The following is a 23,566-nucleotide window of genomic DNA, read 5'->3' on the forward strand; positions in this document are numbered from 1 at the left end:
AGTCATTCTTTTCATTTCTGTTCTCACAAGTGTCAATAAACTTTTATGAACCTTTTATGAAGGTATGAAGCTTTGAACTCAGCTGAGATGCATGAGATCAATTTTCAGAAAAGCTGTGTGAATACTGCAGCTAATAAATGTGTGTACATTCACAAGGTTTTCAAGAAAATTTCAAACTTTTCTCACTAAAATACTTCAAGCACATAGGTGTTGACTGCTTGCCCTTTTATAAAAGCCCCTTACCAGTGCACCTACGTCTGGCCATTACCATAGATGATGTTGTCAGCAGCTTGAAGCTATGACCTTTGGTGACAGAGTCCAGTAATGACTATATTTCATTAACAAAAAGCAGTAAAATACGTAAATGAAAATAAGACAATTTTTTTTGTCACCAACACTCTGTTCATTTTCCTTCAAGGGCAGATTTGATTAGAAAATTTATCTTCAATTCTTAGACAATTCTTAGAAATTCAGTTTTGTTAATTCCCTGTATCTCTTCTGATCTTCCATTACTGCAGGGGAGCTGTGTGGATAGAGATATGAGGCTAGTTTTGCCAGGCAGTAGCAGGTTACTGAGACCTAGCATCAGTTTGAGAGTTACACTTAAGAAATAAACCACTACTGACTGATAGTTAAAGAAATGATTGATTATACCTCTTTAATACAATTGAAGGTCACACTTTTCATGGAGCTCAGCAACCACAAAGAGGTCCAATTTTCTAACAGAAATTGATGTCATTAACTGTGTTTTCCAGGGCATTAAACACCCACTTTTTCTTTTCTTGTGTTGACCTTCTAAAAACCTGGCCCAAAATGCACATGTCGATTCTTGAGGTGACTTCAAATAAACCAGGGTTCAAAATAAAACCTCACTTGAGAACAGTTTCCTAGCCTGGTCTTTGTATAGGACTTACATATATTATGCTTGCTTATAATTGTGATTGTTGTTAATAGTATGGACCACGCCATACAAAGGGCTCAGAGTCTTAAAAAGTCTTGCTAGATAACAACAACAATATATATACATATATAGGTTTTTGTTTGTTTGTTTGTTTTTATTTTTTAAACTTGCCTTCAGGAATGGTTATCAGCTCACAGATAGAAGAAGAAAAGAAAGTCCCAAATATGTGGGACAACTCAGAGCCCTTCAGACTGGTGAGAATGCTTCTGTGTAATTCAGTGAAACTCATTATGTTTTCCCTGACCTCATCTCCCTCAGTCATTGGGCAGATTTAAGAAGTGATAACAGCTGTACAGAAAAAAATTAAACGTTTTTGTGTGCAGTCTGAGTACAGAACGTGACATACTGGATCAAAGATACACTTTATCAAGCATGCCCTTGAGATAGCCCCAGGACATGAATCCAAGAAAGGAAAACCCTAGAGTAGATAAAGGCGGGACTACAGTATAATCTGCTTCAATGAAGAGTGAATTCTAAATCTCAGGAGTCAGCATATCCTTTAAAACCTGAAACATGAGTTTTGATATCTATCTCTTCGCTCTTTTTCTCTCTCTCTTTTTTTTTTTTTTTTTTTTTTGGTGTGTGTGTGTAATGTTTTCTCCATTTAAGACATTTACCTTGTTCCTACTGGAATGAACAAACATTACAAATGTTCACAAAGTGAAGAACAGGTTTATATATATATACAGTGCAATAGGGATTTCTGTAAAGAAAGGTATCACTGTTACAGTAGCATGCTATGGCAACCATTTTGTTTTTATTGCACACAGTATTAAAATCTCAGTTCTTCAAAAATGTTGGCATTTTTTCTGGACATAACGTGTTGCTAAATTGTTTCTGTCACTTTTCAAGGACTATTTAATTCCTGGTAATTTTTTTTTATTGACACCTATGAGGCGTACACACATGTAATACTTAATGAGTTAGAAATGATATGAAGACTAGCCATCCTGATGAAGTTATTTGGTGGGATAAACAATTCTAGGATTCATAGTATAGGATAGTGAATAGGAGATCAGTTACATACACTGCCCAGAAGAAGCCAGACTGTTCATTTCCCACAGTCAGATCTAAATATATTAACAATCTCTTGCCTGGTACAGCACAGAAATTAATCTCCAGTACTGGCAAGGTCTGATTTGCAAAACTGCTGTGCATGCTCTCCAGAGAGATTCAGACAGGGAGAAAAAGCAGGCTGGATAGTATGCTTTAGGGACCTTTCTGTCACAGTGTGGCCAGTCTCAGCCTCAAAACACTTGCCATTATGAAAAAGTGTCACTACTGAGCAGGACCAGACAGAACAGATGTTCTGCAATTTTTTGTGGGGACATCCTCCTAGAAAGAGACTTTGTGAAACAGAGGGTCATCTTATTTACCTGTGTGAACTACCTGTTCTGCACTGGGAGTTGGTGATTAAAGTCTTTCTGTTTGGGACTATTGGCTGTGAAAACCACAATCCACGTGTTTAGCTTCTCAGGAGGTCTATTTGATATTTAGAGTAAAATATTTCCATAGCCTATCCTCCCCATTTTTTTTTTTTTTGGTTTTACATCTCCCTTCACTAAAATATATCTGCCTATAGCTATAACTACCTGGACATATTATATTATATAATACAGACACATACATAATTTTATCACAAAATTGATAATTTTAGTCCTATCTAAGGAGCAGCATAGTAATGTTTTATCAGATGTCTTAAATCTAAGTCAGCCTCTGAGCCAGCACTGATCTTATGGCTGCTTTTAGATGACAAGTCACAGTTCCGCATAAGGTCAAGCCTAGACACATATATTCTAATGTTATTAATGTTTAGTGATATCACAGACAACCTAGACCTCAGCCTTCAGAAACAAAAAGGAGGTGCTGTATAGCAGTATTTCTGTACAGTGAGTGTTTTGTAAACACTTCATTACAAGCACAATAGCAATTAATGAGATTACTCCAAACATTCTTACAAGCAGTCATAAAGCTTTTGTCATTTTTTTTTTCCTTACCAAGTTGCTCTGCTAAATGTTTTCCTCTCTCAGTGAAGATTACCCGCTCATCCTCCATGTCACATTTGTTACCCACCAAAATAACCTGGGCATTATCCCAAGAGTATGTTTTGATTTGAGTGGACCTGAAAAGAAAGACAAGAGAGAAAAAGATAAGTCAAAGCAAAGCAAATTACCCTTAAATCAATTTCATAGAGAACTGTAACCAGGAAAACAAACAAAATACTGATTTTGACATCTAAGGTAACATGATTCTGTTTAATTCTGAATCTCAAATAAACGAAGGATTATCTTTCAGGAATTATAGCTTTAACTTTTGATGTTAAAACAAGTCAGTCTTTCAGTATTTTCTCCTGTCATCAACATTCTTCCTATATTTTTAGAAAGAAGCTGTGTCACTTCATCCCACGCAATTAAAAGAAGTATTTTCGCATTTTAATGCAAACCTTATCATCTAAAAGCAGAGCCTTGAAACAAAATCAGCAGCTTATTCATATCTTATCTTTCAGTTTTTAAAATTAAGATCTAAATTTATCAGCAAAACTTCAAGGACCTTCTGTCTTCCTTCTGCTGTTTCTCTCCAGCATGTCCCACAGCAGCTTTTTGATTTTCCAGCAGGACAGCAGCATTTCTGTTGTACATTAATCCATAATCAGGGGCTGAGATTGAAGTTTAACTTACCTTCCATTAAATTATCCAAGCTCCAATCTTGACTACAGCTGAACAGAGGTATCCTAGGCATTGAAACCCTATGATGACCTTAAGTGCTGAAGGTGCAGCTAAAGGGCAGCATAGGAGCATGCCTGTAGCACGTCTCAGCTGCTCTGCTGATACTCAAACCTGCTCTGTAGGAAGGAAAGATTCATTCCAAGACTCCAGGCTCAGTTGGGAGTGATGCTGCTGGCATCACATAATACTTGCCCCTGAACACAGCACAGGGAGCAATAAGATTGCTCTAAGTGCTTACACTTTGTCTTGGAGTTGGCTACACCTGGCTTTACATTCTGTCTCAAGTTCTTGGTAGGGTGTTAATATTCTTCTCCCCCTGTAGGATCAAAGGAGAAAGAAATGAAGAGCATCTCTATCTCCTTGGACAACACAATGTGCTTAGGAAAACTGCATAAAAAATCTGCCATCTAAACATTTTGGAAGATGGAATTTGTACATGCTGGTTTGCTGCAGTCCCCTTCTCATAATGCAACTTTTTCCTCTGTAAAGCGAGACCCTGTCATGGCAGAATGATTCATACACAAGAAAGGACCACAATTTGCTCCAACACTCACTTACAGTTAAAGAGAGATATTGATCATATCTTCCCATCTGTCTGTGCTTATCACGAGTCAAAAGGCATGGACGTAGGCAAAAGTTGCCTCAGGCTGTCTTTGTACTGATGCCCAACATCGATGGCCTGCTGGCATGAATTGAAGCAGCGTGCTGCAACTGCCTCCAGCCATGTGCGATGGGCCTGTTGTGCAGGGAAGAGCAGCTTGAAATGGAAGGGTCACACTAACTTCAGTGTTGTTCTACTTCACCAGAATGACCAGAAAAGGATGAAGCAAACCCTGCTCCATTTCTTTTTGCTGCACATTGTTCCCTTGGGTCTGCCCAGAGCTTTCATTAAAAAAAAGGCACAACATGGTATTTTAACTCTGTTAAAAAATTGTAATAATTTGAGTAAGACACCTTAAGCTTCTGTGACAAAACAGAGGTCAGACTTCCATTTACACTTTTGCTATGGATAGAATTGCTCAGAAGAAAGGGCACCATGCGTTCATTTTGATAAAAATGCACTTATGAAACCATGCTGAGCTCTTCAGAAATTTGTGGTTAAGGAAAAGAGGATTTTTATTATATTTTAACTAGAATTACATTTGTCACCATAGCAACTTTGCAGGAAATAGAAGTTGTTTCAAAAGCAAAATATACAGTAAAAGTATTAAATTTCACAGAAAGAATCAATTGCATATTATGTAATTTTTTCATATTTTCTCTCTCTCTTCTTCTGAGAAGGGAGAGTGAGAGAGCAGCTTAGTGGCCATCACTGAGAAAACCACCACATCTGCAAATGTGAAATATCATAAACTGATGAATGAAGAATTATGTCCTGGAGAATATTTTCACATGAATGCAAAGAGAATTCATTTAACCTTGTTTTGCAGACTTCCATTCTACTTAACCTTCTCCAGAATATAAAACACCTCATTTTACTAAAGCCAGCTATGATTTTTAATTCTGTGAATTATGGACCTGTGCATTCAAATGCTTCTCATTACCAAGGCCATTTATTTTATTCTCAGACATATCTATCTGGTTTTCTAACATCTCATCTAGTTGCGGGGTTTTTTTTTAAGCAACAGGAAAAGAGATCTTGTCTTTGATAATGATTCCAAGGGCTCATGTTGTGCAAAGGACTCCGTAGTGCAAAGATACATCTGACTGCAAAAATCAGACAAATATATCCCCACTCAATCCCACATCAGCAGGAGCATGGATTCAAAGAGTATAATAGGCTTATCACTGTTACGTTTTCTTTTCGACATACATTCCCACTAATGGCTTCTGTGGATTTTTTTGCCCACAATTCTCCACAAAAGCCAACACAGAGGTCATTTACAAAAGAGGCTCTGCTGTTCCTTACGTATATATCCTTTCAAATGACTGAGGCTTCTGATTAATCCAAAACACAAAACATTGTCCTTGTAAAGAACTCTAGCCTCAGGAAGATTTAAGATATGAAAAGGCAAAGCTGGTGTTTGCAGCTAGCTGAATACAAAAAATTCTTGCTCAGTCTCACTGCCCTGGTGCATGTCAACAGTAATTTACCCTGTAAATCTTTCGCATTCTAGTTGTATGGTATGCAGACAATCTGCAATATACCTGAATTTTTATAAAATATAGACACCAGAGGGACAGATTAATGCAAGAATTCAATGATCCATTAATTTCAGTGATCAACATAAGACTTTTTCTCCTTGTACTATTCTGCCATAATCCTTATCAAAATAAGTACTTGCTGAATGCTAAGTAAAGCAAAGCTTTGTTTTCATCCTAAAATAGCACTGTATTTTGCTTTAATTGTTCAAAATAAAGTTACATCAATAAATCTCAAAAGGTATCTTGGACTACCATGACAGAAGATTACCAAAGATAAGATGGACGCTTTTTGCTTTGTTTGATGGACTGAAATCCTGTCTGAAGAAAATGCTCAAAAGACAGTTTTTCAATCACACTTTGTTTAAAACAAAGCCTGAAGAAAAGGAAGTGTTAAACAGTGCTCATTGCTTATATGAAAATCCTATTTCTGCTCCTAGGAAATGCCTTGTAATTCTCACTAGTTCAGAAAGAAAAAAAGGTATTTTTCTTCCAGAAATATTCTCAATATTGCTTATTTGATGAATAGTGTTCAACAGGATTTTGTATTGCTGCCACTTCTGTCATTTACTGGAGAGAATAAAAGCAGTGTTGCCTAGGCAAAGCCATTTATCTACTGTTACCTCATTTTTAATGAGCATACAGGTTTCAAAGTGAGTATTACAATTCTTAAAATGGTGACACAATTATAAAGACTCAAGACACTATTGTCATGCACAACCTCCTCCAAGTCTGGCAAAAAAGCCCATCCTGACTGTCATTTATAGCTATTACCAAGCATAGTGAAACAGTCTGTAAAAGATCTAAATTGCAGCACGCTGTATGACAGGTATGAGCTCAAAGGCACATGCCTATTCTCAGGTTAGACTCTGCTTGAGCTCTGCAAAATAATCAGTTCAATGAAGAACTCGGTCCTAGTAGGGATACTGAAAACAACAACAAAAGAACAAACGTTTCAGAAAAATAAAGGAGGAGACTAACCTTTGAGAATCTTGGACCTCTGAAAATGCAAGAACTTCAAATGATTGTCCGGGCACCTGTGGTGTGTGTGTGTGTGCAGGGAGCATGCTGAGTGTATTTACACAGCGTGATGGAGTGTGGTTCACAAACACCTCAGTCAGATGTGTGGCTGCAGTGCTGCAAGGCAAGGTCACTAGCACAGAGCATCACCACTGTGAAGTTACTGTTGTACAGGCTCATTTGTTAGTGTTAAGTTATGTGATAAAAACTCATCTACATATTCACGAAGTAGCACAAGGAAGCAATGGAAGACTGAAGAGCCCAAAGAATATACTGGCCCTGTCTACTCACAGGGCTATCCCAGGAGCCATTGGCCCGTCAGACATGTACCTACACAAGCACAGAGGAGCACAGACAGGCAGGAACCCAAACTAAGGACTCAGAAGAAGAGAAACTAGCTCCTGGCCTCTCTCAGAAGTACCTCAGCCCTACTATCCTGGTCTGAAACTAATCCCTATGGGCCGATGCTTTTGGACTCAGTAGGAATGCTGGACATGTGATAGGATGTGGAGGAAGAGGTGCAGAGAATGCACTGGAGAAGTTCGAGCAAGGCCAACTGGCAAATAGGTTAGGTAGTCTGGGAGTAAGGAGTATCTCTAAGGGGAATTTCACTGTGGATAGCCAGAAAAGTCCTGGCCATCTATGTGCCTGTCTCTGTAGAAATGGTTTGTACCTGTTAAATGGGGCTGGGGCATCACAGGTTCCTCCAGGTGCCAGCAGCTGGGAAGAGCATGCCCAGGAGTAGCTGTCAGGCAGTTTGTGACTGTTCTGAGCTGACAGGGATCCACATCATGCACATGCATATATATATGTATACATTTACATATACATATACATATCGTTGCTAGTGAACCTCCATCCTCCTCTTCCATGGGAGTGCTCTGCATGTTGTCTATGACCTGCGTTACCAGCCATGTACGAAGGCTGCTCTGAAATTTGATGAAGATGGCCCTTGACATCAGACACAGTTGGTGATACAGCAATAGCAGGTGAACCTTCCTGCTAATATTCCAGTACATTTTGTTGCTGTGTGACAGATGGCAGCAGAGGGACAGTCTGATGGAACAGTGTTGAACATGGAGGTGTTCATGAAGCAAAGGTGTGTCACTGAATTCCTCCATGCAGAAAAAACAGCACCCACTGACATTTCGATGCTTGCTTAATGTTTCTGGAGACCAAACAGTGGATGTGAGCACAATGAGGTGGTGGGCGGTGCGTTTCAGCAGTGGTGACAGTGGTTCACCTCCATCAGTGCAGATTTTTATGAACACAGCATGCAGGTTCTTGTTCACACTGGTAAAAAAATGTGGCTAACAGTGGTGACTATGTTGAAAAACTGTTTTGTGCTGAGAATTTGTTCTATTAAATAGTGTTATTCTCACTGTACCTGTTGTGCTTTCCAAAGAAATAAGTAGGAAGCATTACTTTTGAAGCAACTTACACACACATACGTATGTATGTATATGTAAATACAAAGTTATACATGTTATATATATGTTAAATATTTATTTTTATATCCTGTTGTATTAGGTATTAGGTTAGGAAAGCTAAAACCCAGATAGAATTTAGTCTAGCCAGAGACATAAAGAAGAACAAGAAGAAATTCTACAAGTAGATCAGTGTTAAAAGGAAAGCCAGGGAAGATATCAGCTCTTTCTAGAAAGAAACTGGAGACCTGCTCATGAGGGATACAGAAAAAGCTGAGGTGCTCAACGACTTCTTTGCTTCAGTCTTCACTGGCAAGGGCTCTAGCCACACTGTCCAAGTTGTAGAAAGAAAATGTAAGAACTGAGAGATGGAAAATGTACCTGCTATAAGTGAAGATAAGGTTTGAGACCATCTAAAGAACCTGAAGGTGAACAAGCCTACAGGACCCAATGAGATCTATCCATGGGTTCTGAGGGAACTGGCAGATAAAGTTACCATGCTGCTATCCATCATATTTCATGAAGTTCAACAAGGCCAACTGCAAGGCCCTGCATTTGGGCTGGAACAATCCCAAGCACAGATACAGGCTGGGTGGAGAAGGGCTTGAGAACAGCCCTGAGAAGAAGAATTTGGGGGTTATGAAAGACTCAACATGAGTCAACAATGACTCAATGACTCAATAATGTGTGCTTGCAGTCCAGAAGGCCAACTGTACCCTGGGTTGCACCAAGAGAATCATGACAAGAATGCTGAGGGAGTCAATTCTGCCTGTCTAGTATGCTCTCATGAGACCCCACATGGAGTACTGTATTCAGTTCTGAGGTCCCCAACACAAGAAGGACGTTGATCTGTTAGAGTGGGTCCAGAGAAGGGCCATGAAGATGATCGGAGGGCTGGAGCACCAGCCTATGGGGAGAGGCTGAAACAGCTAGGGCTCTTCAGTCTGGAGAAGGCACTGGAGGAACCTTATAGCAGCCTTCCACTACTAGAAGGGGGCCTACAGGAAAGATGGGGAGGGACTTTTTATAAGGGCATGTAGCAACAGGATGAGGAAAAACAGCTTTAAACTGGGAGAGGGTAGATTTAAATTAGATACTAGGAAGAAATTCTTCACTGTGAGAGTGGTAAGATACTGGAACAGGTTCCCCATGTGAGGTTGTGAATGCCCTCTCCCTGAAGCTGTTCAAGGCCAGGCTGGATGGGGCTTTGAGCAACCTTGTCTATAGCAGGGGGGTTGGAATTGGATGACATTAAATGTCCTTTCCAACCCAAACCATTCTATGATTCTGCGATCCTGTATGGGATGCACACGTGCTGTGTGAACATGTGCATGCTGGAAATGTTCCTTCAGCCTCACTAATGGTTGGAGCTGGAGCACAGAGAAGCAGCAGCTTCTCTTCCCTAGGGCTGTCACATCCAGTGTGATTCACGTTCCCCTAACAGACCAGACTCAGCTCAGCTGCGTAACACTTCACTGTACCATGCAGAAGCTGCTACAGAAATTAAACCTGCATCTTACTGCACGTGATATATTTCAGGTTCTTTCCAATGATTGGCATACTGATTGACTTTATATGATTCACTCTAATGTATCTCCAGATGATCACTTTTTATTAACTATCATATGAACAGAATAAACTTTAACTCAGAATAGTTTCTAATACATTCTTACCCACAGACAGCAAGGATGGCAAACAAACTAGTAGATAAAAGTATGTGCATATAGCAAATATTTCTCTCAGTAATATTAATTTTTAGAGCCAACTTTAATATGCATACTACTGTTTGAATACAGAGCCCTCCAAGGACTCCTGCATTCTCTACAGGAGCTAATTTCTATGGGCTTTTTAGATGAACTGTGTAGTAAGCTATGTGCAATGACAGCAGAGAATCACCCTCATGAAAAGGCTCCAGGAGGACCATGTATAATGTTTATTCCAGCAAGTTCAGGGAACATGTTGTACTCCTGATGTTATGGTTTCAGAAAGTGTGTACAATTAAATGAAGCGCATTATCCTGTTTAGGTGAAAAGAAAAAAAAAAAAAAAAGGGGGGGGGGGGGGAGAAATAAAAGAAAAAAGCTACCCTACATCCAAATAAACAAAACTCCTACCAAAACGCTTTTAATTTTTGAAGTGTCTGTTAGGTTGATTTAACTGGCTGATTCTAAGTTCTTTCATCCCAGTCTCCAGTGTGATGTTTCCAAAGTCCATTAGCAGAACTACCAGGGGCTGAAGGGTAGCGTTGGGCCCTGGCTGTCTGTTCTAAAACAGTCCAGGCTGTCTGTTCTAAAACTTTCTCAGTTTCTTTCAGTGTTTGGTGAGGTGGAGTGTCAGAAAATCTGCTGTAAGTTTGGAGCTGTGTAGAAAAACACGTAGCTTTATATAATGCCACAAATAAAAGAGAGTTCCCTCTTTATTTGCAGGAAGTTAAGTTGAATGCCTGGCCATCTCTGAGCAGGAAAGCTGGCTCATCTGCATTTTCTGCTGTCACTGGGGCAATGCTGGCATCTTCCCTCTCTTCTCCCAGTCCCCTTTATGTCCTGTGGGAAACACTGATCCTAACAGGAAGCTCTGCCACTCCCAGCTTTCCAGGGCATGGAGTCACCTCAGGAGCCCTGTCCTGCTCCTGCTGTCTGGCACTCTCTCAGTTCAGTCAGGCTTTCTTATGAGGCGAGTCTGAGGTCTTCTTCATGCTAGCAAGTGTCTATAATTCAGTAGGCATCATATGTTCTATGTTCTTGTATCATATGTTCTTACTTGCGCCCTCCTTTTTGTCTCCTAAACCCACTTAGAAAACCTGAAAGGTTATGTCCCTTAAAATACCCTTTTGTCATGAACCTGTCCCATCTGCTCTCTATTCCACTCAACTTTAGGATATGAAGGAGATGGGAATTGTATAGGATGATTCTGCACAGTGCATTAAAGGGCTGTGTGGTCCTGGTGGCCATTTGGAAGCTGGCTCTATACCAGCTGCTCTGCACTTGGCACTCAGACCCTGCTGCAGGGAAGGCAGAGAGAGAGGCAGCCTCAGGCCTTCCATCTGTTCCCCAGAATAACCCACTGTTAGTAGGAGATGAGATATCCAAAATTTATAAAACTCCCAGCCAAAAACCCCAGCTCAATTTTCTGATTGCCATTTTGGAAAAAAAAAGAAGACAGAAAAGTTTTGAAGTAGCCTCAGGCTTTGGAGTGCTTTCTTGAATAACAGACTCAATGCAGTCATTATTGTAATATTAGTAATGTAATAATAAAAAAAAACCAAAAACCAAAAAACAAAAAGGAGATCCTAATGTCAGATCTTAGAATAACTATGAGTATCTGGGAGAACACACAGTCCCAGGAACCAGAACTACTTTGAGAAACAGCACAGAATCTTTCCTCCTTCAGGTACTCACAGAGAAATTTTGGGTGTTTGCAGCTTTTAAACTACTGCTATTCATGTCATCATTCTGTCATAATACAGCTGAAAGCCATAAAAGCTCAATGATTATGAGTAATGAAAATACTATTACCTCTTGCCTTTATGAACTGCTTAATAATTACTGAAGCAACTAACGAAAACAACAACAAAAAAAAACAGTCAATAAAAGAAATAATTATCAATATAGACAACCGAGGTGAACCTGTGATTGTATAAAGCAACTGGGGAGAAGTATGCCCTTTGAACAGATGATTTAGAACTAGTAGGTTTCCTATCATCTCCACTTGTAATTAGAGTACATGACACGCATTCTCAATTTGAGATGTTTAATTTCATTGATAGTACCACACCTGCTAACTGCAAATGCTTATTAACTTACAATAGTGGCAAAGATGTCTCAGCAACACAGAAGTATTAAACATGGATGAAGGGACAAAAAAAGGGGAAAAAAAAATGGGATAAAATCCTTCCATTCTCAGTGCAGCAAAGCAGAGAAGGGAAAAGATCTGAGGAGATGTGGATGTAATAACAAAAATGGAATATACCAACTCCTTTACTCTTGCCGAAGACCTAGGTATGTGAATATTTGCCAGTGCTGACTGTGTTTGGTGTGTTGATTACTTTTTACATAATATTGTATCTTTTTTCTGGATTGAAATGAATCAAAAAAATGCATGATGATTCTGAAATAAGCTGACATTTAAAGAAATCAGAAGACTACCAGCAAGTTGTCACTTCCTTCTGAGCGGTTTTATCTTCCTTTTGCAGTGCACATCTTGCACAGAAAGGCTACACGTTTAACCTTCCCTTGGAGGAAGATAAATTGATGATGCAGAAGCTGTGTGACAGGTGTGACACTAACAAATATCTGGTTAATTTTCAGACAGCAGACTAATCAAAATGAGCAGAGCATCACAGGTCTGCAGTATTCCAGTAGGAACTAGGTCTGCTTTAAGCAAAATAAACTCAGCTTTGACAGTGAACAAAAGATGAAAGTTAACAGAAAACTCCACTACAGGTTTCTAAGGCCATAACGTCAATTAGAAAACTATGTACATATTTTCAGTTCTGAGAGGTTTTAATGAGAATCAAAATAAATCCAATTATTCTGGAGGGTAAAAGCAAGCTAATCTCTAACTTATTATTTTATATAATACAATGAAAGTAAGTGTGACAGAAGAGAATATCTAAAGATATAAAAGCTGATATTCTCAGTGTGTTTACTGTATTTTTTCTTATGCAGTTATCTTAGTGACAGTCTACTACCACTCTGTGGAAGAAATGTATACTAACTCAATTACATTCACTCTTGGGAATGCCCTGGGTCTGTGTTTAACACAATGCAATAAGAATTGGCATGTTATTCATAACTATATGATTCTGCATGGTGCCTAAGATGGGAGATAGATGTCACTCGGGCTCGTCAATCAAAATTTTCTTTCTTTCTAATCAACCATTACTATCTGCATACTATCTTTCCTATGGAAGTGCCTTCCCATCCAGACTCCTTTGCTGAATACTTTATCAAATTACATTTCATTTTTATTGCAATATACAAAAAATACTCTTAACAATACATGAATTAGTTTGCTTGTGTTTGTATGTACAGCGCTGTTACAAATAACAGCACTTAGTGTCTGATTCATTTCTGACACTAAAATGCAAATCCACAAGATAACAGTAAATGATATCAAGTGAATATATTAAGGGTAAAAGATGGTCAGGTTCAAATTGTAATTTTTTTGTATTTCCATTAAAAGGACTAGAAACCCTCAGGGAATACTTAATTTGTATGAACCAGGTTGCAGATGTCCTTTGTTTTTTGCATCCTTGGCACGATCTCTGCATCCTGCTTTGTTCTCAGCTGTCAAACACACCTTGAAAGTACTTTCCAACACCAGAAGCACAACAGTACTTATTACATTAAAAAAAAAAGCGAAAAAAAAGCTATATGTTAGTACTATTCTATATCCTTCATCCCCAGTAACTGATTGCCATTTCTTTAGAAGAAAAGCCCACCAGCTCAAATGTTTTCCTGTACTTACAGTGCCAGTGTTAGATGGTGTATTTCACTGTATATATTACATCAGGCAGACACTGCAAACCCTGGAGACCTTTTTTTCTTGGAGACAGATGACAGACAGATGCCCAGCTGCTCCTGGGCAATATGGACTTTGTCTGAAGGTGTGCGGATTTAATAAAAATATTTAATTCTATATGAAAGCCAAGTGTAATTTCTTCATTTTTTTGATGTGTAGTAGCACGCTGTTTGTTTTGAAAAGTTAAGCAGATGTTTACACAGAGTGGAAACTGTGTTAATGCATTAAGGGCAGAGAAATCTTTCAACCCACTTCTTATGTTTTGTATCATGACAAAATAATATAGATTTCAATATTTAGTTCTTATTTACAGGACTAAAAAATCATCTCCTACAACAAAGCTTACTTATGAGTAGACTAACTAATATGACACATTTTTCTCAGTGGGACTCAGTAACGGTACATGTTAATGAAGAGTACTTATGTTGTGTATAATGCTGCCAGCTGTGTCATACTGTGGGAGGTGATTTAGTAACTCACCACAGACAAAAGGCTGTACTTTTTAATTTTCTCCCCACTGAGAAACCTACCGTTAAGCTGTCATCCTTCAAAGCTACTATTTCTCATGCACAGTGCACACGATCAAAGATTAGGGTTTGAAAGGGGATGGAACAAAGTATTTATAGGGAAAATAATATCCATGGAAACAATAAAAGGCAACACACAGTCTGCACTCACGTATCTGTCCCCACGGTTTCATGTTCCAGATGCTTCGAAGCAAGTGATCCTGTTAATCACCACTTTATGCTGATTGCACAAACTGCCGCTGGAACTCTGATTAATGACCCTAATCAATACATCTGATCCAAACTTTTATATTTGAAAAACATGGCTGTGAAAATATGGGAATACTGAAGGCATTACTAAACCAGCTACAGTGTCTGTTGGAGTACATTACACTACATATGTAAATGAGTGATTTGTTGTCACTCTAAAATATATTTATTTCTTTTGCCATTTTGTGTCCTTACATATATATGTAAAGAAGCAGATAGAAGTCCTTTGGTGTGTATGGGAACTGCTGAATGACGGCCTGAACCTCTGACTGATCACCTGAGGCGAGCCATGAATCCGCCACAAGAGCAGAGGTGAAGGCAATTCACCTGTGCTGCCGGAAGGGGTGGAGCCTGGCTTCAGCTCTCCTAGACCCATTTAAGAGCTGGCTACCAGTGGGGAAGGATCTCTTCTGGAGACCCTTCCTCTGTAGTTTTGCAGCAAGCCCAGGATATGAGCAAACTTTCTACCTATTCTCTCTTTCTCTCTATTCTCTTTTTATTATTATAATCTGTTTCACTAAACTCTCTAGTATATTTCATAATTATAACATCTTTATATTCATTGACTATACATGGTGCAATGCAATTAGCTCTAATACTTCTCACTGCATCACCAACAGTCTGTACAACCTTGGGTGGCCCTAATCCAGCAGTACCTGCAATCTCTTGCTCTTTTGGGCTTATCTGTTATCATTCTTCCACCAGTCCCACAAAACAGGACCATGGTGATGGTATTCTGTAGCTGGCAGATTTTTTTTTTTCAGGTACAGTGAAGTTCTTTTGGTTTGTACACCATTGATAATCCTGTAACTGTAATTTAGGGCCTTAGAAAGTGATTTATTTTTCCTTTGTACTTTTTATCTTTTAAATAGAAAATCTAGATTTATATTGTCAATATATGGGAAATATTTAACAAGACTCCCTATTTTAGGAAATTTCCCACTAATCAATTCTTTGAAAATCTGGATTGACTCATGCTTTGTACTCTTCATGAAATTTGGTGCACATTTGTGGCCCTTAATCTCTTTCTGCCCATGTTGACAGGAATGCCTTCCAAGTTTCTTTCGCTTCTGAAGTTCATTCCTTTTGATTTTATTTCCTTTATTATTTTTGCTTTCTTTTTCTTAAGTTTATAGGAATTCTTCTATTTTTTCTACTATATCTGATCTTATTAGATCTTTTGGTGCTAGTTTTCTCATTCAGTGTTTGGCATAATCTTTTTCATAAGAACAAAGTCTTAATGTACATAAACAATGTTCTAAAATTTCTTGTCTTTTTTTTTTTTTTTAATTAAAAGGATAAAAGAAAAACCAAGCTGGCCTAATTTTAATCACTGAAAAAGCTCAAAGGGTGACAGGAGTTGCTGTTGACAGATCATGGACTATCCTAGCAAGGATTCATCCAGCATGCAAGCCATGTGTCAGGGCTGTGTTAAATGTGCTAAATTCATTAGACTTCTTGGTGATGAAATACGTGGGATTATTCTACCAAAATATAAGGAAGACACAACTTTCAAAATGCTGCATTTTACACCAAAGTATAGTAGTATAAACTCCACATATATTTTATCTCTAACGTTACTTATCTTGTTCTGAAGGTAGAGCAAAACTCTATCTTTGTGAGTGAACCCTGAAGGCGCAAAACTGAGATTCCTTGCACAATGTCCGGAAGCAGTTTCCCCTTGTTGCTTTATGCTTGCTAGCACAAAGGGTTGAGCTCTGAATTCTGAGTCAGACTAGGCATGGCCTTTTCATACAGATACTTGAAATAGGATTGGCAAAATGGCAGCTGCCTTAATCCAGCTCCTAGTTGATACAGGTGAATCAATATTTTTATTTTGAGGCTTTGTAGGTATGTTTTTAACTACTATGGCCATGCTTTGCTTTTGGTACACTGCTTTTCAAAATTAATTTGTATGGATTCTGGGAGTAAAACCAACTATTTGTCTATATCTTGCCAGGCACAGGGTGGCAGGATTGTCCTGTTGACTCATCCTACCAGCAAGGTTTGTATGTCAGGTTTATTTCTGCTGACTCACACAGCCAGATGGGAAGCATTAGGCTTTAGTTTTTGTTTCTAATATAAGAAATAAAACAAACAAGAGGCTTGTGTATTCAATCAGAAGGTCAGTAGTGCTACTGCCTGTGTAGATGTATACACTTGATTCTCAGTCCTTAGCTTTTGTATATTTGAATTTTTGTTATCAGTCACAGTCCTTATACAAAAGCATAGTGCTTGTGCCTAATCTCAGAAGCCAGATATAAAAGAAATCCTGAATATGGTGGAAGCTACTGGCAATATATTAAAGCACGAATACTTAGCCAAGCAGTGGAGATAAAATCTAAAACTTTTCAGAAGTTTTGAAAACTGAACACAGTGGGTATTTCAATACAATACAGTCTAAATTACCTAGGGATCCTAGGGATCATGTAGAATGGTCATAAATTAAAGCTGATCTCACACTGCCTCCATGAGCACTTTGAAACACACTGCTTAAACCACTTCAGACGTTTTTAAGGCTATATCTTCTCTCCAGTGACAAAAACTAACTGTTGAATATTGTCTTATGGACACATTGTCATTGACTTCCATGTGTAGAGACCACTTTCCAAGGACATGACTATGTGCAACAAACAGGTACTTTAGTAAGCAGAAATCTTAGGACAGAATGTTTAGAAAGGCTGGTGTGACAAAATGGGAAGCTCAGCAGTGAAACTGTTCTATATCCTCAGTGCAGTACAGGTCTTGCAGGTCTACAAGAAGAAAGATTTTTGAAATAATGTACAAGAGAAAACAGAAGAATAAATTATTTCTTGTGCACTGTTCTGGAAGTGAAACTCTACTACTGAAAATCATTAAGGGTGAATGAACAAGTTGGACAGTAGGACATTACAAGGCATGGAGTACTGGCAATAACAGCAGCTGGATAGAAAGTATTTCCAGACTTAACTATGTCAACAAAACTGTATTTAATCTCAGGACTGTAACAAACTATCTTGCACTGCCAACTCTGGTCCGATAGGAAAACAAAATAAAGAAGTAAAACTTTTTCTCAATATAACTGCATCTCGATTACAGATTTCTCTTGGCAGAGCTAGACAGTTAGTCACAACTCTTCACAGCTCTGACAAAGATAGGCTGGCAGAGATCTTTTTGGGTGCAATTCATCTGGTCTATTCTAGACAACTATTTTAGAATGAGATGATTAATGAGCTAAAAGCATCTGTTTCTTGCCATTGACTAAAAGGTACACATTTAATTTGGATATGGGTTTCTGCAACGTATCAGCTAAATTTATTCCGAAGTTTTGGATGTTGTCAAGGTCTCCAAGGTTACAGAACTCACTAATAGACTGTAAGATTTGTCTATGGTATCAGGTGAAGGTTCCCCATAGACTTTTACTTCACAGATATAAACTAGCAAGCATCTCCAAATAGATTTATCTCATAACAGTGAAAGATTTCTGCAGAGCTGTAACACTCAGGAGACAGTTTTGTAAGCTTTATTGGTATGAAACATTTCTTAAGAAGCTGATTCTGAAAGGCATGTTTTCTACCTGAACCTCATGAAGAAAAAGCACAAGACCTGACTTGTGGCAGAGCATAGGAACTGCTGGATACATCTGTGGATGCGTTGCAGAATAGCAAAAGGGTTACAGACAGGGGTAAAATAGCTCCAAATCCTGCTGTCCAGGATGTTTACTTCATTGTTTTTGGTTGTACCGAGTCAATGACCACTTCTTAAGATAGAGGGACTCCATCCACTGTTTTGGAATCTTTAATTTGCTATGCAGAATCTCAGCATCTATTATTTCAGCATTCATTATTTTCTCAAAAAGATAAAACTTCAGCCACTTTGGCATTTAAAACTACTGAAAATACAAATCCAGAAGTTATTAACAGAAAAGAAGATATGTCAAGCAAGTGGTAGAGACTCATTGTGGTTACACAAGCAAATAATGACACTCAGATAAGTGGGCCATAAAAAGGAACATAAGTAATACAAGGTAAAGTGATGCACAGATGTGGAAGATTTCAGGGGGAAGAGCAGAAGAAATTACAGTGCATTTTTGTTCTTTTTTATGAGAGAGCCACAGAGCTCCTGGAGAGTGTGAAGAATGTTTCTAGAAAAGTGGGTCTTCCCATAGCAATCCCATGACTTCCAAGCATGCATTCATAGCTTCGGTCTTCCACAGAGCTGCACAGAGGAAAATCTGAACAAGATTTGAATCTATACTGCCCTTTCTGATTCTTCACAGCAGTGCTGAATGGATCGATCATTTGATAAACTAACTTCTGTCCTCTGGACATTTGCCTGGGTAGGAACTTAGAATGGGAAAGAGGATGTGGCTGAGAAGGAAATAATGAATTATCTGAAACTTGTCCAGTAAAGGAAAGTGGGGTATGCATGAACAGATGCTAAGTAATAATCAAATACATCTTCTGATATTTATGGCAGGTAATCTCAGAAGGTTCAAGTGCAACAATTTAACATAAGAAGGTAAATCAGATTAAAAAAAAGAGAAACCATAGAAAACAACATAAAAGGTACCATTAATATGTTGCCAACTGCATGTTACCTATCTATATATAATGCAGGGGCAAGTGAGCAAGTCTGAGTTAAAAAAAACAACAACAAACGTCTCTAACTTCACTAAAACATAGAACAAAAATGCTATGTTTTTGTTAGTGGTAGCTAAATTTGAAATTCTTTCCTCCCTCTATTCAGTTTCACCTTGGAGGTTTTCCTAAATGTGTTTGAACAGCACTCACTGATTCTAAACAATGGCTGCCTAAAGAGAAATCTGATGAATACCCAATACCAAACAAAAAGAAGTATCTAAACGCGAAAGACACTTATCAGTGATATAAATCCTTAATGTAACCAAAACACAGTTTGTTGATTCACTGCCCACGTATGCAGAACAAAAACAAATGCTAAAAAGCAGAATAAATTAAGAACATGCTCTCAATCAGCGTGAAAATAACTTTAATATAAACAACTCACCTGAGGAGAAGAGATATATGAGAGGTAGGTAGCTGCTACATTGCACATCAAAAAGCAGTTGGGCCTATAGCATACATAAGCAATATGCACAAAGCCATCTTTGGCTGCATTCAGAAGAAAGGCAGGAGTGTTGCAGGAAGATACCACAGAATCCTTATATGGAAAGAAGACAGCGTGGAGCAGCATGCAAAGCAGGATGAATTAAATGTGCTGATTAAATGAACAGCTTGCATTTTGTACTTCAGTGAAGTTCAAAGCTTTCTGGCCAACCACTTTAAGCGCACACTGCAATCAAACAAATGACTTATGCTGTAAAATCGCCATGCAGAGAAACAGTAGGTGATGCAAAATTGATACCTTTCTGTGCTTCTATCTCTCACCTTTGTTCAGCACTTTAAAAATAATACATAATTCTTTCTAATGTGGGTGCAAATGCTGAAGGTTGGAGAAAGGAAGTGACTCTTCACTATATATCTGAGAAAGAATCTGAGGATATCCTCTCTATCCTGATACTTGTAAGGGGAGGCAGACAGGAATCCCTGAAATTATAGCTGAGGCATGCTGCAATCTCAGTCCTCGTGTTCAAATCTTTATCTAAAGAACTGGTGGTAAAACAGTCAAGTGTTGCCTGCCCAGTTAAGTGTATGCTTCTAAGCAGCAGGACACCTGGGCTTTAATCCCAATTATAGGAGTATTTTATAGCTGACTGCAAATCCACAGAGGCAGCACAGGTGGCCCTGAGGACCCACTGTCAAGAGCAGGAGATATAACACCTTCAATTTCAAGACAGAAAGGAAAAGCAAAGATTTTCAGAACTTGAATTTTAACTCCTCTGACTGAAGACTATGGGAAGATACGCATTTTTACTTGTACTCTGAAGTACTGACAACAAATCACTGACAGATAAGTGCAGCATTCTGTCGGGTTGTTGTTACGGCTTTTCCTTTTTCCTTTTTTTTTTTTTTTTTTTAGCAGTATATTTTGTTCTGTAACACTTTAAATCTGTGAAAATAATTTTCAGGGAAATTATATTTAAAATTGGAAGTTATGCTGTCCTGAGCGTTGAATTCAAATGTTGAATTCTGCTAAACCAGGCTTTTTGTTCAAGTACGTCAACATGGATCTGTAAGCTTCTTTGCAGTCTGCCATTTAAAAGAGTCACCAAATGGTTAGAGCAATGCTCTGCTGACAATTCGCAGATTAGCTGAATGATGTGAGCTCTATGCTGCTCTTCTTTCTGAGCTGTCCTAAAAGCAGTGAGAGAAAGCTTGAAAGACTCTCATTTTGAGTGCCTCCCAAACATCTCTAGGATAGTGCATGGGATTTGGACATCAGATTGCCACACATTTGATCTTGAGCTGAACTGGATCATTCTTTGACTACCAAATAAAACAAATGAGAGAAAGTTGCTATTTGTTCTCTGAAGTCTCAGATTACTACTTCTGGTTAGAATGGTTCTGTACAAAGCACCTCATCTTTCCAGTATTTCATTGTGCAACCAAACTCCATATCTGCTGTACTGGTAGCTCCAATTGCATGGCCAACCTGTCACAATTTTTTCTACCAGCAACCTCCACATATTCTCTGAAGCTGATCTTTGAAAAAAGCTGCTTGCTATTATCCTCCTTTGTATCTCTTCTGAAAAAGCAACCTGTGTTATGATGTCTATTTAATGAGGAACTGGCTGGGTTGCTGTGAGTGAAGTTATTACACTAATTCTCACTGTCATACTGGTGCACTGTGTATTTTTGTTTGTTTGTATCTTTATTCTTTACACTTTTGTTCATGCTTACTCTTGCTTTCTTTTTATTTTTTATTTTTATATTCATGCACATTAACATGCACGATTAACGTGACTGAGTGTTGCCTATTCCTCCAGACTCAACAATAAAGTTGCAAACACTAAAAGAAAACCCCCAAAACTAAAGCCAGAGTGCAGGTTAGAATGAAGCATGTGGATTTACAGTATTGCTCCAAAAAACAGAACTAGATGAAGGAGGAAGACATGAAAATTTTATGGACAGATACATATGAGGACTTCTGCTCCTGCTTGTTTTTACTGAGTTCGGGTTAACACTAAACATGCATTTGTACATTAGTCACATTGTATTATATCTGAACAATAGAATCAATTTTTCCATTACAGAGAAACAGCAGTGCTAAAGGCTGACAGTCAGCTAACTGCATGGGACAAGAGGATACCAAGAATGATATTAGAAGAGCAATGCATTTATATGTAAAGCTACTCGTAATTATTGGTCCAGTGACGGTATGATGCAGGATGGTTTATAGGCATTGTGGAAGAACACTTTTCTCCTCACCTGTCTTGCACACAGACTTCATAGCATTCTGATGCTTTGGTAACAGAATAAAAATATAATCTCTTGATGTTTACTGTACTTCCAAGGATATTACGTGTAATTCTACAAGGTCAAACAAAATAGCATTTATTTTGTCCAAGATATTAAGGACACATTTTACTCAGTTCAAGTGCTCTGAAGTTTTCCATAAAACTTAGAAGTTGTTCTACTCATAGTTGAGAACTGCTTTGTTTGCTGGCCCGTTAAGAAGCCCATACAGAAGAGAATTTTGTCACGTGAACTCCCAATGTCTTTTCTACTTTTACTGCCAGAATTTTAGTCCAGCAGATATTCACACCACCATAATCTGTACACTCATCTGCTGATGAACTGCTCCAAGCTGCAAGCTGGTTGATAGGCAGCTACATGTTTTGTTCTGCAGAGTTTTGTATAGGAGCAGTGAAATAGAGGAAAGCAGTCACAGATAGGCAAGGAAGGAAACTACCATTTAAGGCTCCCAGCTATTTTTCTAGTAAGCACAAGCAGAAAACTATTGTTCAAGATAAGCATTATAATATCATTTTAGAAAAGGAACTAGCTAAGGGACTCAAACGGGAAAAAATCAACATTTAATTCAATGGGAAAAGTAGCAATGCCCACAGTTTTTATGAAATGGTAGAAATAATAACATTCTGAAAAACAAGGTAAAATAGCACAGAGCCATGCCAGGATAGTAAGAAGTAAAAGCATCTAAATGCTAAAATGAAAAGACAGTCATGACTGGTTAAGATTCATGCTGATAAATTTAAAATGTGCAAATTGGAAGGGATAATCTGAACTACTCACCTTCTCTAATGAAGTCTAAATTAACCACAGTCGCTTAGGAAAAACCTCAAGTGTCAGTGCAAGCTATTTAATGAAAACTAGTGCTCTATGTGCCACACAGTTAAATAATCAAGCAAAATGTTGTCTGGTATAACATGATAGAATACTAAAAATCTTCCTCCTGCCCAGTGTGGTTAGACAAAGTAAGGTTGTTCTAGACAGCGTTCTTCTTGTCCTTTTTCAATTTGTTTGTGTTTTAATTTTTTGTTGGAGGAACACTCCTATCTTTGATGCCGTTCTCCTAAATCCCCGAAACACACTAAAGGCTGAGGTCACAATGGAAATTAGTTAGGAGATAGTCATCTTTCTTATAGTTCCCAAACCTCATAAAACCAGCCTATTCCCCAAAGAAATCTTTGCAGAAAGAACTCCTTGCATCCTCTCTGAGGAACAGCTTTCACTATTTGTTCTCTTTTACCATTTGTCTTTAGGTACGTGGAATAGACTCCACAATATCTAACCTGAGATAGCTGCAGTGCAATCTCTGATGACTTCAGAGAGCATTGTATTTCAGATGCCTGTTATAGGATGAGGCAAATCATCAATAGAACTGCCCAGTACTTTCACTGCCTGTAAAGTAAGCCTAGAGTAACTAGCACAGGGCTGAAACTGGCATGAGATCAGAACGCCAAACTTGCAGACGGTCAGCTGTCATGATCTCACCAGCTCTAACAGAACTTGTGGCGATTTTCTTTCTTTTTTTTTTTTTTCTTTTTCTTCTTTTTTATTTTCCCCATAACACTATGAGAAACATATATTTTGGGTAGAAATGATGAATTTCTCAACAAGCTTGTTCCTTA

The 23,566-nt window shown here is 38.4% G+C and overlaps 1 protein-coding gene across 1 annotated transcript in view; it reads right to left on the minus strand.

Annotated features, from left to right (window-relative positions):
• Window positions 1-23,566, minus strand: part of RAB3C (RAB3C, member RAS oncogene family) — a 128,331-nt gene that overhangs the window by 10,342 nt on the left and 94,423 nt on the right. The window contains exon 4 of the mRNA XM_052670478.1: window positions 2,959-3,083. Coding sequence (XP_052526438.1) covers window positions 2,959-3,083 — 125 coding nt within the window. The remainder of the gene's footprint in view (window positions 1-2,958; window positions 3,084-23,566) is intronic.

The sequence above is a fragment of the Tympanuchus pallidicinctus genome, unplaced genomic scaffold (assembly GCF_026119805.1).
Source record: "Tympanuchus pallidicinctus isolate F22 unplaced genomic scaffold, pur_lepc_1.0 scaffold9, whole genome shotgun sequence".
Classification (NCBI taxonomy): domain Eukaryota; kingdom Metazoa; phylum Chordata; class Aves; order Galliformes; family Phasianidae; genus Tympanuchus; species Tympanuchus pallidicinctus.